Source organism: Acipenser ruthenus, chromosome 14 (genome assembly GCF_902713425.1).
Source record: "Acipenser ruthenus chromosome 14, fAciRut3.2 maternal haplotype, whole genome shotgun sequence".
NCBI classification, from domain to species: Eukaryota; Metazoa; Chordata; class Actinopteri; order Acipenseriformes; family Acipenseridae; genus Acipenser; species Acipenser ruthenus.
Window position 1 is genome coordinate 35,690,826 of NC_081202.1, and position 14,133 is coordinate 35,704,958.

At 40.3% G+C, this 14,133-nt stretch overlaps 1 protein-coding gene across 1 annotated transcript in view; it reads left to right on the forward strand.

Moving 5' to 3' along the window:
* Window positions 1–9,954, forward strand: part of LOC117419500 (bcl-2-like protein 13) — a 30,163-nt gene extending 20,209 nt beyond the window's left edge. The window contains exon 7 of the mRNA XM_034032289.3: window positions 7,435–9,954. Within this exon, the coding sequence (XP_033888180.3) occupies window positions 7,435–8,367 (933 nt within the window). The 3' untranslated portion in view covers window positions 8,368–9,954. The remainder of the gene's footprint in view (window positions 1–7,434) is intronic.
* Window positions 9,955–14,133: the final 4,179 nt, after the last annotated feature.

Here is a 14,133-nt window from a genome sequence, read left to right on the forward strand (position 1 = left end):
GTTGATGCTGTTTATGCAAGTCATTGAGGGAAAATCTCCCTCAATGACAATGGTGATGATTCTTGTAAATGTAAGGTCAATATCATTCAAGCATTGTATGGTTAACAGATATATCTACAGCTGACAAAAGCATCTGGCACTACAGATCATCTTAAAATATTGCTAGCTTAACCTGTTTGACCTTCTTTTTTTTTTTTTTTGACAGGATAATCCACTATCAACATCTCATTTTGTATTTTTTTTTTTTTCTGTCGCGCAATTATCGATTATATGAACTAACATTTTAGTTATATGGACAGTAGCATGTTTGTTTGTTTCCCGGGATCATTTTTCATATTCAAACTTAATTCAAATATTTGTTTTTTTTAATTTAACGGCACAAAAGCTAGTATAGCACTCTGACAATAGTAGAGAAATACCACACGGCAAAGTCTGAACACAACCAAATTACTAGAAACAAAGCCAGAACTCAAACAGTGCTTTATTTGTTTTTCAGAATTTACATGCTGTATTTGTGATTCATTTTAAAAAGGTTTGAATTTTCATGAGACTATTTATTTAATATGATTGAGTTAAAGGAAAAGGCAGCAATTAAGTTGTTCATTATTGTTTATTTAGGTAGTTTTATGGAAACCCAAAAGAATGATTTGAATTATTTGATATACATAGTTCAGTTTTGATGTATTCCCTTTTTTCACCTTTCATCTGTTTTAATATTAAAATAAACACTCAGGAAATTAATTTATACAGTATGTGTACAGTAATATTTACTATCTCTGTGTGTGGGTACGTGTGGTTAACTGGCACGTAGCCATTTTATATTTGTTTGAAACATGTTTGTAAATTCTCTTTTTAGCGCTTCCCTGCAAGAATATATTTCACCAAGTCTCTAGAGATCCCAGTGTGAGCTGACTGTCACACACAGAGAGAATTCCACGAAGGGGGCCAGGAGAGATGTTAGACTATTGGGCACAAAGGAAGTCACTGCTGGGGGTGGGACTCGTTTATCAAATTGAATTTTTAAAAAAAAATTTATACAGACACAATTAATTTAACCGCAGGTGAAGACAGGGCATTAATAATTCTGGCTATGCCCTTGCCCCTTTCTGAAAGCAGGTTTTCTTTTGCTGATACCTGTTGCAAAATTAACCTACAGTGTGCCACAAATAAAGAACAAGGATGGTGGCTACAAAATATACACAACGCAGACCATGCATACACGTGTATTGTAATAAAACACTGTAGTGTGGCATAGTGAAGTGTGTGTAAAATGATTTAAAAACTTGTATTTATTATTATTATTATTATTATTATTATTATCACCAGCTAATCCTCTAGCATTGCCCCAAGAGAACCTTAAAATACCGGTACATCTGAAAACATATTGCAGTATCTTCTTAAATGTTGTATAAAGCATTAATACATGTAGATGTTAGTGTTGCCACTCCAGAGCATTTTTAAGGTAGAACATCATTGGTGTGAATGAGTGTAGCGTTAAACCCAATGATCCACTAGAATTTATGAGCTACATATGAGAATTCATTCCAGGACTGAAAATTCAAAAAGTGTGGCACTTATTTTAAATGTCTTAAATATACTTTAATGACCAGTTTTTAGCCTTCTGTTTTGTTCTTGCTAATTTCAATTCCCAGTATTTTTCAAAGGGACCCTAGTTTTTATAGAATTACTTTATCACCAGTCAGGATTTTCCTGGGTACTGTTTAATCAGTTGTTTTCAGAGTCAACAAAAACTATTTTTTTTTTAACCCAAACAATTATTTTAAGCACACTACAGAAACCAGGACCCAGTTGGAAATGAAGCAGAGATAGACGTAGGACAGAGGGAAGGAGACAATTCTTCATACAGTGAGTGGTGAGGGGATGGAATGTGCTACAGTACCCAGTTATGATTGTTGAGGCAGAATCACTGGGATCCTTTAAGACCCAAGTTCTGAGATCAATCAGCTGCTAGCTGCTGTTCAATCCATGGTTTTTGTACATTTAAACATTAATTCTAATGCTGTAAGCTTTATGTGACAACTGAGCTAGCTGTCCACTTCAAGCTCCAATTATAGAAGCAAAAAAACTGTAAGGCTTATGGGCACAAGTTGAGTCATACATGAAGGTATTTCAAGAAGCTGGTTTGCATGTGACTGTGTGCATGAGTGAAAGAATTGCAGTGTGTCACTTAACACCTTCCTGTCTGTATAAGTGTATATTACATTGTCTTGTGTGAGACACCCAGATAAAGGGAGCGTGGTACAGTCAGTTATAAGTAAACCTGATTCCTGGAACAGAAGCATGGTAATTAAAAATGGAATCTTGTTTGTTCAGAAGAGAATGATTAGGGAGATTTCTTTTTTAAATAGACTGATCTGTATGGTATATCTAGGGCTTCTGATTTTCGTTTTTAACCAATAAAAATGGAATGAAATCGGTGTATATCCAATAAACACTGGAAATGGTTACTCAATTCACGTTGACTTGACCCCTTTTCATGTGAAAAAAGTAAAATAAATACCTACAAAATAAAATACTGGCTTGTATCTCGCATTGATTCGTTCTGAATACTTTAAACCCACCCAAACTGAGTGGCAGCAAATTCCTACATTTCTATTGGAGGATTGTAACACGCGTGCAATATTTAAAATGATATGTTCTTCCTTGCGAGATTTATAGCTATATTACAGTATGCTAGGGAGTATTTACACACTTACTCCAGTTACTATACATATTGTGACAGAAAAAACAAAAGTAACCAAAAATTTCATACAGCAGATAAAAAGTGAAAGCCCTGAAATAAAACAATTTACATAACTAGAAAATAGCTAAAAATAAGCACCGAAAAATGAAATGAATAAAAACCAGAAGCCCTAGATATACAGTATATCATATTTTGTATCCATGTACTTCTTTACCTGTATATTAAGAACTACCCATATAATTTTTATGAAACTTGGTAAGGGCATTCCTTAGGTGGTTGAGCATGATGGATTTTAAGTCCAATATTTAGGCCCTCTGATAGGTTGGGGTATTGAAAGGTGAAGATATTTTCAGCCACACTGCTAAAGGACAAGGGAGTAAAATATTTACTGTGGAAGATGTTTCACCTTTACTGGAACTACCATAGGGAATATTTGCAGAATTTAACTTGACCATCACCATATTCTTATGCTTTACATGTGTATTGAAACCTGTGTTGGGCCACTTGTGCAGTTTTCTTCGTTTTTAAGTACATTTTCCTACTTTTCACCTATTTTTGGATGCTGTCGTCATTGTTAAACAACTTCAGTGTTCAGTATGTTGTGTAGCATTTAAGATGTGATGATAAAACACAATATTGTTTCAAACCGCACTCTGATTGAAAAATGGTTGCAGTGTAGGACAATTCTTAAAATGAGCAAAATTGAGAGCTTACATCTGATTTGATACCCATGGGGAGGGAAAATGCACTCTAGAGTAGTTTCATTCAACATGAAGAAAAAAACATTTTGTCCGTCGCTTGTAGGCAGAATGCCCATCTTCTAATGTTCTTTTAGTTTAGGCATTTCACAGACGCGTGTTCCAAGTTAATTACCAAATTATCCTTGACTTGAAAGGTGTTCTAGGTAATGGAATTATTGTGTGTTACTTGTTTTGCACTTCCGTTCACTATGTGGGTGAAAGGAACGCACGTTACAGCGTTCTTATTTGTTTGAAATAATCTGGTACCATACCATTTCCTAAATTGGACCTGTTTTTGCATTTCCATTAGCGAAAAACATGATATCTGGTACTACTTTAGGTTAATGAACACTCTGTTTTTATGCCTTATTCACGGGTTACCTGTTTGCATTTACACTTCCTGGGCCAGGTTTAACTCAGTAGTGCCTTCTGGGTCAAAGCATGTTACTGGCTGCAAGTATGCCAGTCACAAAGGGGAAGTAGCTGATTGGTTATTGACAGGAAAAAAGTCAGTGAAGGGCTGGGCACAAGTTCACTCGCCAGGTGAAATGACACAGGAAGTGCAAGACAGTCTAAAGGCATGGCTTGCAAATAGAGTTTTCTTTAACATGGAGAAGTACCAGGTAGCCTGTTATAAAATGAAAATGCATGTTTTCTGAAGCATGTGTTTCTTTTGAAACTGCACGTTTTGAGACCGATCTAATGAATGGAAGTGCAATGGCAGGGGAAATGTGTGAAACTATTTTGCTAGCTGCATTACTTTAAAAAGCTCTGTTTGCAGCCTTACGTTTAGGTAGACCTGCATGTCTAAGGTAATTTCACTTAACCATGAATTGCATTGGTCTTTAAATCCTAGTAGTCACCCCTAATTTTGATTGACTACAGACTGCACTGATTAAAAAATAATAATAATAATAATAATAATAATCTGTTTGATGAAACTGCCAGATGCAAGTTAATGGGTGAAAAATAAACTGGATGATGTAACGTTGTATATTATATATTTTAATAAATTATTTTAAAATGTAAACCGACATGGATTTTGATGGCTCTAAATCACCAGTTCAGTATGTAAAGCATAAACGATAAGTGGTGAATCTCTGAAAATAGTCCACTGGATTTGAACTCTCCGATTCACCACTTGGAGCTGTTTATCCCACTTAAAACATTTCTAACTGAACTGATAACATTATATTATAGACGTCAAGGCGGTCACATAAAATGCTCTCAAAAACGAGATGAATTGAATTCCAGTACATTTGGTTTGTAAGAAGTGTTACACACGCATGGATACTGTATCGGTTTTCAAAGTGATGGACTTTCAGAAGGGAATACAAATAATTCACAGTTTTCTTTGACTAATCAACAGCTCTGTGTTCTCAGTCATAAATCCACAGTTTCAATAGCAAAATGAATCAATTAAAGCAGTGTTTTTCAACCTAGGGTCCGAGCCCCCCTTAGAGGTCTACAGCACATAATAGGGGGTCGCATGACAAATGATACCCTTTTAAAGGGTGTTTTGCCGTCATCACTTATTCGATATTAAATATTGTACATAAGAGCCAGGAATCTTATGTAACACAATATTAAACCAGAAAATGGTAGAAAAATGAGTGATAGAAAATATTCATTTTAATCTGGACAGGTTAGTTAAACTTGAACATTTTTATGTCCGTAAGGGTTGACACAATATCTGCTTGCGTATAGAAGAGTGGTCTCATTTGCTTTTAATATATCCTTTTCAGTGGTATTATTTGAAGCTGCGTCAGTCCTTCTGTTGTTGAAGCTGACACCCTGGGATCCTTCAAGAAGCTGCTTGATGAGATTCTGGGATCAATAAGCTACTAACAACCAAACAAGCAAGATGGGCCGAACGGCCTCTTGTTTATAAACTTTCTTATGTTCTGGTTGGAATTGTAATCTGCTCGGGCAGAAGGACGAAGCTACATCTGCCTACTAAGATTATAGCAACGGATATTGAAGTCTGAATTTGAGAGAGTCTGTGCCCAGTGCCTGGGCCAGCTTTAATTTCTGATTTCCTAATGCTGCTGTAATCCAGCACTAATCCTACAGCTGCTGTAACTGCCCTCTGAGATGAGGAATTAATGGGTGTTTTTTTGCCCCTGGGGAAGGTCACCCCCTTTATCCTTAGACCTTTCAAGATGAAGCCTGAAAACAACATTTTTTGATGGTGTCTACCCAGTGTGTTTAATATTGAGGTCTAATTTAATACCACAGTTAATGTTTTATATTGAAGTCTAGTTTAATGATCTAAAATGTGGCGGATCTTAATTCTGCCGTTCTCTTCAAGGGGGGGGGGGGGGGGGGCAGTTTGTTGGCCTACTTATTCACATGTACATACACTAAGAAAATACAGTGATATTTTATAAATGTTAAGCCAGTTAACATTCAACATTGAAATGGACCCTGTAGTCTTTGGTACCTGTCGTCTACATTCTTACTTAATTGATCAGTAAAAAACAAGTCTTTATTTATTGGTTGGATTTTGTATTGGTTTAAGATTGTACTGGCATTTTTTATGTTTGAGAGTCAGAGTTACAGAACTCTGTTCTGGTTGTTTTAAAGGGTAAGGGTAAGCTTATGGTGAATCATATGAAATTGCAAAACATGTTTGCCTATTGATAGATTTCAAATTCTTTTTTAGGGTGTTTACAATCATTCTTGGGGATTCTGGGTTCTGTTGCTTTCATATTGAGTTATCATTTCCCCTCAATCTGGCTTTGAATTTGTCTGAAGAATCCTAAGAGCTCGGACTAACTGCTTCTCCATTCCATTCAAATCATGTGACCATGCAGCTTGGGGGAGCTAGTACATTCGTTTTGAAACGTAAAAAAAATAGAGAAAATATTTAAATGGGGCAATGCACACCGCACCCGTAGAGAGCGAATTTAGAAATAAATGTGGTTTATTTCTATTTGCGCCACAAGCTGTTCGCGTCGCAATGGACCAATCAGAAATAAGGTCAAAGGTAGTGGCTGTCACACTGTCACTGTCTCGCTCACGCAGAGATTACCACAGAAATAAAAAAAAAATGGACATCAATGAGAATGTAATTATTAAAGTTGAAAAATATAATGTTCTTTTATGATGCCAGTGTCAGTGGTTATAAAGACAATTAAAAAGGACGCCGTATGGCAAGAAATAGCAGAACATTTGAAAATTGGTATGTCTGGTATGTGTCTCTCTTTTTATTTCACTTTAATTTTAGTCAAAGTGACGGGGAGCACCACACACTGGTTTCGTATTTCTGTAAAATGCTTTTTTGTTTTAATAATATTGACCAATAATAATAATAATCACATTAACACAATAACTGAAGATTTTATTTAATTGAAAATCAATAGAAGTATATTGTATTAAACTAATTTCTTCAGTAGTTCCAAATAAATGCGTAGATGTATTTTTTTTGAATAATTTACATGTTAAACCAGAAACAGTCGCTGTTAAATTTCCTTTTTTTAGTGTGTTGTGTACCGATACTCTATTTCTTTGTTTTATGTATTTTATATCGTCTCCACAAAAGAAGGAAACGGTATTTACTTTTCATCACTAGCTACAGTTGTCGTCTTTGTTTTATGTACTCCTGCTGCATTCGTGTCGTTCGAATATATTTATATATTTACATAATGTTAAATAAAATATCTAAATTGTGATCAAAGAAACTACAAAATTATATTGCAAGTGTCTACAGGGAGCCAAACGGTATTTCATGTTGGATTTCGAAATGTCACATTCTTCAATTTTTCGTTAAGTATATGGAAAAATACAAAGCGATATGTAATTCAATACGTTAACGTAACATTATGCAGCACATTTCTTTCAACATAAAGCAAAGTTAGTTAATTCTACAGGGTGATGCAAAACCGCTAAAGAGTATCAGAATCCCGGGATATAAGGAAAGGCCTGTTCATCTGTCATTCACAGTTAGTCAATTTGTGTTAATATGCCGGTCTCTGCTTCCCTCTGCAGGGTACAGTTTTCAGCCTGGAGGAAGAGGAGGACCAAGGGATCATTGCCGAGGACAGCAACGACATCTACATCCTGACCAGTGACAAATCTGGCCAGGTGAGCCCTCCCGAGTCGCTCGCAGTCCTGAGCTCCTGGCAGTCTGACAGCCTGCCCGTGTCCCTTTCAGTGAGCCAGAGCTGGCAGACAGAGAGCCTGCCGGTCTCCCTTGGACCAGAGTCCTGGGCACAGGTCACCATGGACCCAGAAGATCTCAAGAGCCTGGACAGCAACGAGGGAGGGGAGGAGAGGAGCGAGAATAACTCCTCCAACTCGGACATAGTTCACGTGGAGAAGGAGGAGATTGCAGACGATGAAGGGGCCATATCAGTGGCAGGAGTCCTGAAAGTCCAGGGGGCCCAAGAGTCCGTTTTGAAGACTGAACTTAAGGAGGAGCCACCGGTGACCCCGCCAGCACTGCTGGAATCCACCGCTCTGCCTCAGCAGACTGATGTCTCACCACCGGCGGCTGCTGCTGCTGCTGCTGCTACTGCCGTTATCCCTCAAGAGGAGACGCCAAGCAGTGTGCCAGAGCCTGCACCGGTACAGCAACCTGCAGCAGCTGAAACTGCACTGAAAACAGCAGAAGAACCACCCAAGCCTCCTGCAATCGTGGAACCTGTAACGGAGCCAGCCAAACCAGCTGTGCAGGCAGAGGAGCAGGCAATAAAAGAGGTGGTGGTAGATATCTTGAAAGAGAGCCCAAAACAGGTGCCTGAAGCCCCGAAGGAAGCAGAGAAGGTGCCCTTGGCTCCAGAGGAGAAGGTAGAAACGGTGCCACCAGAAGAGGAGAAGGACTCTTTGGCAGACGACAACTCATTCCTGTACTACGGGGTTACGGCTGCCGCAGTGGTGGCGCTGGCTGTTGCTGTAGCGCTGGTTTTGAGGAAAAAATAGTTTAGGACATCTAAACCACCACGTGCTGTCCACCATTTCTAGGCTCGAATTCGAAAAAAGGTCTAGAGGGCGAACCACTAGTTCCGCTATATACAGGCTGCCTTTTTTAATTTAATTTTTCCCCTTTTATGTTTTGATAAGTCAGTAGTAGTCGTAGTCTGTTATTGCTACCAATCCATATATTGGATTTGAATTAAGGGTGTTTTTATTTTTATTTTCCCTAATTTGTTCCTCCAATGCCAGGATTCAATCGTGCAGCGATGCACTGCTTAGGATATGATAGTTTTTACTTTAATTGTAATTCTAAAGCATTTTTAACAGGGTATTCAAGCCCCGTTGTCTTGAGGGAATGGCGTTGGGGGAACTTTCAGGAGGGGGGGGTCGCATTTGACTGAGACACTGGGTTCAGTCACCCTGCCCTGTTTTTCAACAGGCACTGTTGTTAGTGTCTATGGTAAAACTATAAATAAATCCAGTACAGTGAAGATGGCACTAACCAGATATCCCAAATGCTTAAAGGAACCCTCCTGTGCCATAAAGTGGTTAACATCAGATATTGGGTTTTAAATACATGTTTACAGTGACATTAATTTCATCCAAAACTGCACATTGGAGACCTGTATAGCAAATGGAAGTGTGAGATTTATGACATTTTACTTGGATTGCTACAAACACTTTTAAAACTAATTTCTATGAAAACAGACCCCAGTATACAAATTGTATATTTTGAATAAAACTGGAGATGCCACCAAACTTGCCTCAGTGCAATGTGATGTAATATTGCATGGGGGTCAAGGCAAAGTACACTACTGTTACCCTGTAGTAGTGAAATTGCTAATACAATTGACTTACAATATCCCATTCATCCAAAAGTCTGAATGATCTGTTACACACTTCCAGATACAACAGTTATTCATGCTTTAATGTTCCCGATATCTAAACTCCACTGTGTGGCTATGGAATCTAAGGCATTACCTTCCTTAAGTGTTCCTTTCGCTTGGAGGGTCAGGGCTCTTAGGGTTTTAAGACTTTGCAATAAGATTGGACCCTAGTTCTTCTCTTGCGACCCCTCCACCCCCTGCATTACACTGTATTCACCTGGGGTTGAAGAGAGGGTCTTACCCAAAAGTCTTCTCCAGCTAAAGCAGTTTACCCGCTTTAAAGATCTCCCTTGGTGAACCGGATTGCTTAATAATAATTTATCAACTTTACAAACTGACCTGCTTAAGTGAAGACAATCATCAGTCCTTTTATACTTCTTTAAAAGTTGGACACTAAACCAATTATAGTTGTTTGTAAAGGATTAAATGTTTAGTTTAAGGGTGGTTTCAGGGTTCAGTTGTCTTTAGGGTTATAAATGGAAATATGTTCTGGATTGAGTGCAGGCAAATAAATTACAAAAAAAAACTTGGAATTCATGTTATATCTTTTTCTTTTCTTTCTTTTTTTTTTAAACATGTTTGTTTCCCTTTATCCCAATGTAGAATTTTTGTAAAGTAACAGGTTTGTGCTGTTCCAAAATGAAATCCTCTTTTCTGAGGAATGTTTCCCTTGCTGCAATAAACACAATGGTTATTCTTCAAGTAATACGTAATTGAAAACCTTTTGGATAATTTGTAAACCGGGTGGGATAACGTTTGTTGCTTACCTGAAATAAAATGGGTTCAAATGGTGTAGCTGGATTACTCAAATTAGGGGCCTGTGTGAGCTAAAGTATGTCTACATTTCGTGTGAATGAATATGCAAAATCTTGAAAAATGTGTAGTAACATAGGATACTAAAAATGACTGGTTCCCAACAAGTAAGAAATGTAACTATTACCTCATGGGTATTTATCCTTAGACCCTGTAACCTGAATAGATATAACAGACTGCTCTTCAGAGCCTGTGATGCAGTCATGCCCACTCCCGAGGGCATAAATAGACTGCACGCATAGATCTCAATATAATTTTTTCTTTCATCCGACCTGAGACAGAGACTATGAACAGATAAGTGTTGAATATACTTTTATCTGCTTATTCGCTTGTGTAATTACACTGCTAATGCGATTTCTATTACGTGATTATAGTAATTGCTATTTACACGTGTTGTGCACTCAGCCGTGGTTTTCGTGAAGTCCCTCAGCGGCCTTGTGCCCCGCGTGAAGCCAGCGGCTCAGTCGCCCCTTCCCCGGGATCAAATAACCTTAAGTCGTTTTTTTGTGTTCTCTCAGGCTGCTAGGCTGAAGTTGAAAATTAAAAAAAAATAATAATTTTTTATGAAAATTATACATAATTAACGGTAATCGAATGTTTATTGTTTTGTGTGAGAATTCTCGGTGTGTATTTTTCTGTTTCTTTTCACAGAATTTAAGAACATAAGAACATAAGAAAGTTTACAAACGAGAGGAGGCCATTCAGTCCATCTTGCTCATTTGGTTGTTAGTAGCTTATTGATCCCAGAATCTCATCAAGCAGCTTCTTGAAGGATCCCAGGGTGTCAGCTTCAACAACATTACTGGGGAGTTGGTTCCAGACCCTCACAATTCTCTGTGTAAAAAAGTGCCTCCTATTTTCTGTTCTGAATGCCCCTTTATCTAATCTCCATTTGTGACCCCTGGTCCTTGTTTCTTTTTTCAGGTCAAAGAAGTCCCCTGGGTTGACATTGTCTATACCTTTTAGGATTTTGAATGTTTGAATCAGATTGCCGCGTAGTCTTCTTTGTTCAAGACTGAATAGATTCAATTCTTTTAGCCTGTCTGCATACGACATGCCTTTTAAACCCGGGACAATTCTGGTTGCTCTTCTTTGCACTCTTTCTAGAGCAGCAATATCCTTTTTGTAACGAGGTGACCAGAACTGAACAGTATTCTAGGTGAGGTCTTACTAATGCATTGTAGAGTTTTAACATTACTTCCCTGGATTTAAATTCAACACTTCTCACAATATATCCAAGCATCTTGTTAGCCTTTTTTATAGCTTCCCCACATTGTCTAGATGAAGACATTTCTGAGTCAACATAAACTCCTAGGTCTTTTTCATAGTTCCCTTCTTCAATTTCACTATTTCCCATATGATATTTATAATGCACATTTTTATTGCCTGCATGCAATACTTTACACTTTTCTCTATTGAATGTCATTTGTCATGTGTCTGCCCAGTTCTGAATGCTGTCTAGATCATTTTGATTGACCTTTGCTGCTGCAACAGTGTTTGCCACTGTAGTGCAAAACAGCTGTCTCAGACAACACAAGCAGCAGCGCCGCTATCCAGTGTGTTACAAGTACTGTAAAAACAGATACAAATAGTGCAAGTCGAGACTCAAAATCGGTCCGCTGGTCCTGAACCAGGGATGGTATCACTGTTTTGTACCACAATACCACCTTTGAACCGAGTCTGAACGGTGATGAACGGAAATTCTAGCACACCTGTTGGACTGAGACACGCGCTTGCAGTTTTCTCCCTCAGTGTTTTGTTGCCACATCAGTTCTGCTTGCAGGGCTCTAATAGTAGGTTTCCTCAGTTTTCAGACTGTTGGATTAACCAAGAACGCTGCAGCACCCGTGGTAACTGTGGGTCCAGACCTGCTTCTGTTCCCGCCGGTACTCTGTAAATCGAACGAGGTTACCACCTTGATTCACTAGCAGTTGCTCTGCTTCGGGTCTGGCTATCCGCAGCCCCTCCTGTAGTGTTTTGTTGCCGCCCTGACCGGCTCTGACAGCGGGCTTTCCCCAGTCTTAGGGCTGTGTTGGTTTGCCTAAAGCTATATAGGTGAGCACCCCTATATATTGCTTCTGCAGTAACTGTGAGTCACAGACCTGCTCCGTTCCCAACCCAATATACGTACCGAACAGCTAACAAGGTTACTGCACCGGGTGACCCGAACTGGACCGTACCACCACCGAGTTTAACACTCACTGAACCGTGCCTTGCAAGGTACTGTTCAGCACAGCACTAAGGCTCAGGCGCCGTGCAGCTGTGAACCGATCGGTTCATTTTGCTGTCTGCTTGGTTCAACCTCCGTTCATCACCGTTCAGACTCTGTTCAAAGGTGGTATTGTGGTACAAAACAGTGATACCATCCCTGGTCCAGGACCAGCGGACCGATTTTGAGTCTCGACTTGCGCTGTTTTTATCTGTTTTTACAGTACTTGTAACACACTGGATAGCGGCGCTGCTGCTTGTGTTGTCTGAGACAGCTGTTTTTGTTAAAAGTATTGTATACTGCACCAGCCTGTTACAGTACGTACTGTATACAGGAGCTGCAGCTGGAATGTTCCTACCCGGTGCTGCAGGCACCAAATCGGTACCAAACACAAGCTGAGGCAGCAACTGTACATTGCTTGCAATTTGCATTATGCCTGGGTTTTATCCCTGTGACACATGCAAGACCAGCCTGACTGTCTAGTACCAAGCAGGCCTTGTTGACAGCCCAGTTGCTGTCTATCAAACCACTTTTCTGCGAGTTGTGTGCGCATTTCTCTAAGGCGCTTTGCATCTCTAGGAGCTGGCGTTCCTGTCTGAAGACATACCTGTCTGAGTCACATAGCGCATCCCCTGCAGTTATACTCTCCCTGTAACTGCGGAGCTTATGCCATTGATCAAAAGGGACACTGCAGTCTTTCAGGTGCCCTGGTCTACAGAGGGTCCGCCCTGTTCCATTACTGTACAGCGGCGTTACTGCTTGAGCAGGCGCCCCCTTGTGGGTAGTAACAGTACTGTAGCAACCCAGTGCTACAGGCACCAAACCGACCTCGTACCATTCCAGTACAGTCCCGGTTCCGACCTGCTACTGACCAGGGTTTTACAATCCCCAATTTAGTTCCAAGCAGGCCTCGTTGACAGTCCAGTTGCTGATTTTAGCAAGCTGAGACATCAACTGTACATTCTTACAGTACGTTGCTTGCTCTTTGTATAATGACTGGGATTTATCCCTGTGACATATGCAGGGCCAGCCTGCCTGTGGACAAGCAGATGCTCTTCCTGCCTGAGGCAGCAGCACGCAAAGGAGGCACTGGTAAACTGCATTTCTACGACTTTTGTGTACATTCTCCAAACATGCATTGGAGAAACGTTTCTCCTGCAGCTCTACAGAGCGCTCTGCCTCCCTCACCTGTACAGAGCTCTTCTCCATCACCCTCTCAGAGAGGTAGCTGTGTCCTCACCTCATGACTCTGTGCCAAGGGAGAGCCACGTACCTGGGAATAGAGAAGCTCTGGGCAGCAGTTTCCCACAGACACGCCTGCCTGATGGGGACAACGTTCTGTTTGGTTCCGGCCCGCTACCGACCGGTGTTCCCATCCCAGTCTGGTACCAAGCAGGCCTTGTTAACAGTTCTGTTACTGTCGCAGCTGAGGCAGAAACTGTACATTCTTACTGTACATTGCTTGCTATTGCATATGGCTGGGTTTTTATTCCTGTGCCAGCAGCCTCAGGGACCAGCACAGCCAGCTGCGCCTGTGGCCAGACCGCCTCCTGGCACAGAGGCAAGAGCCTCAGGCCAAGCCACAAGGTGAGCAGCGTCAGTCACGGACCGACAGGATATTGCTGTGGTGTCTCGGGAGGTAGCAGCTCTGCTGCAAGAATGGGCTATTCATATGGTACACTGGGTTCATTTGGTTCAGTCTCCAGTACAGGTAGAGGCCCACACTGTGCTTGTAGGTGAATCGTGCAAAGAGCCAGCTCAAACCTCGCAGACAGCCTTCTATTTGGGAGTGCGCCTGGACTCCAGGTCCATGCAGTACACAGTACAGAATGGCCGCTTGTCTGAAGCTTTTCAGCGCCCTCT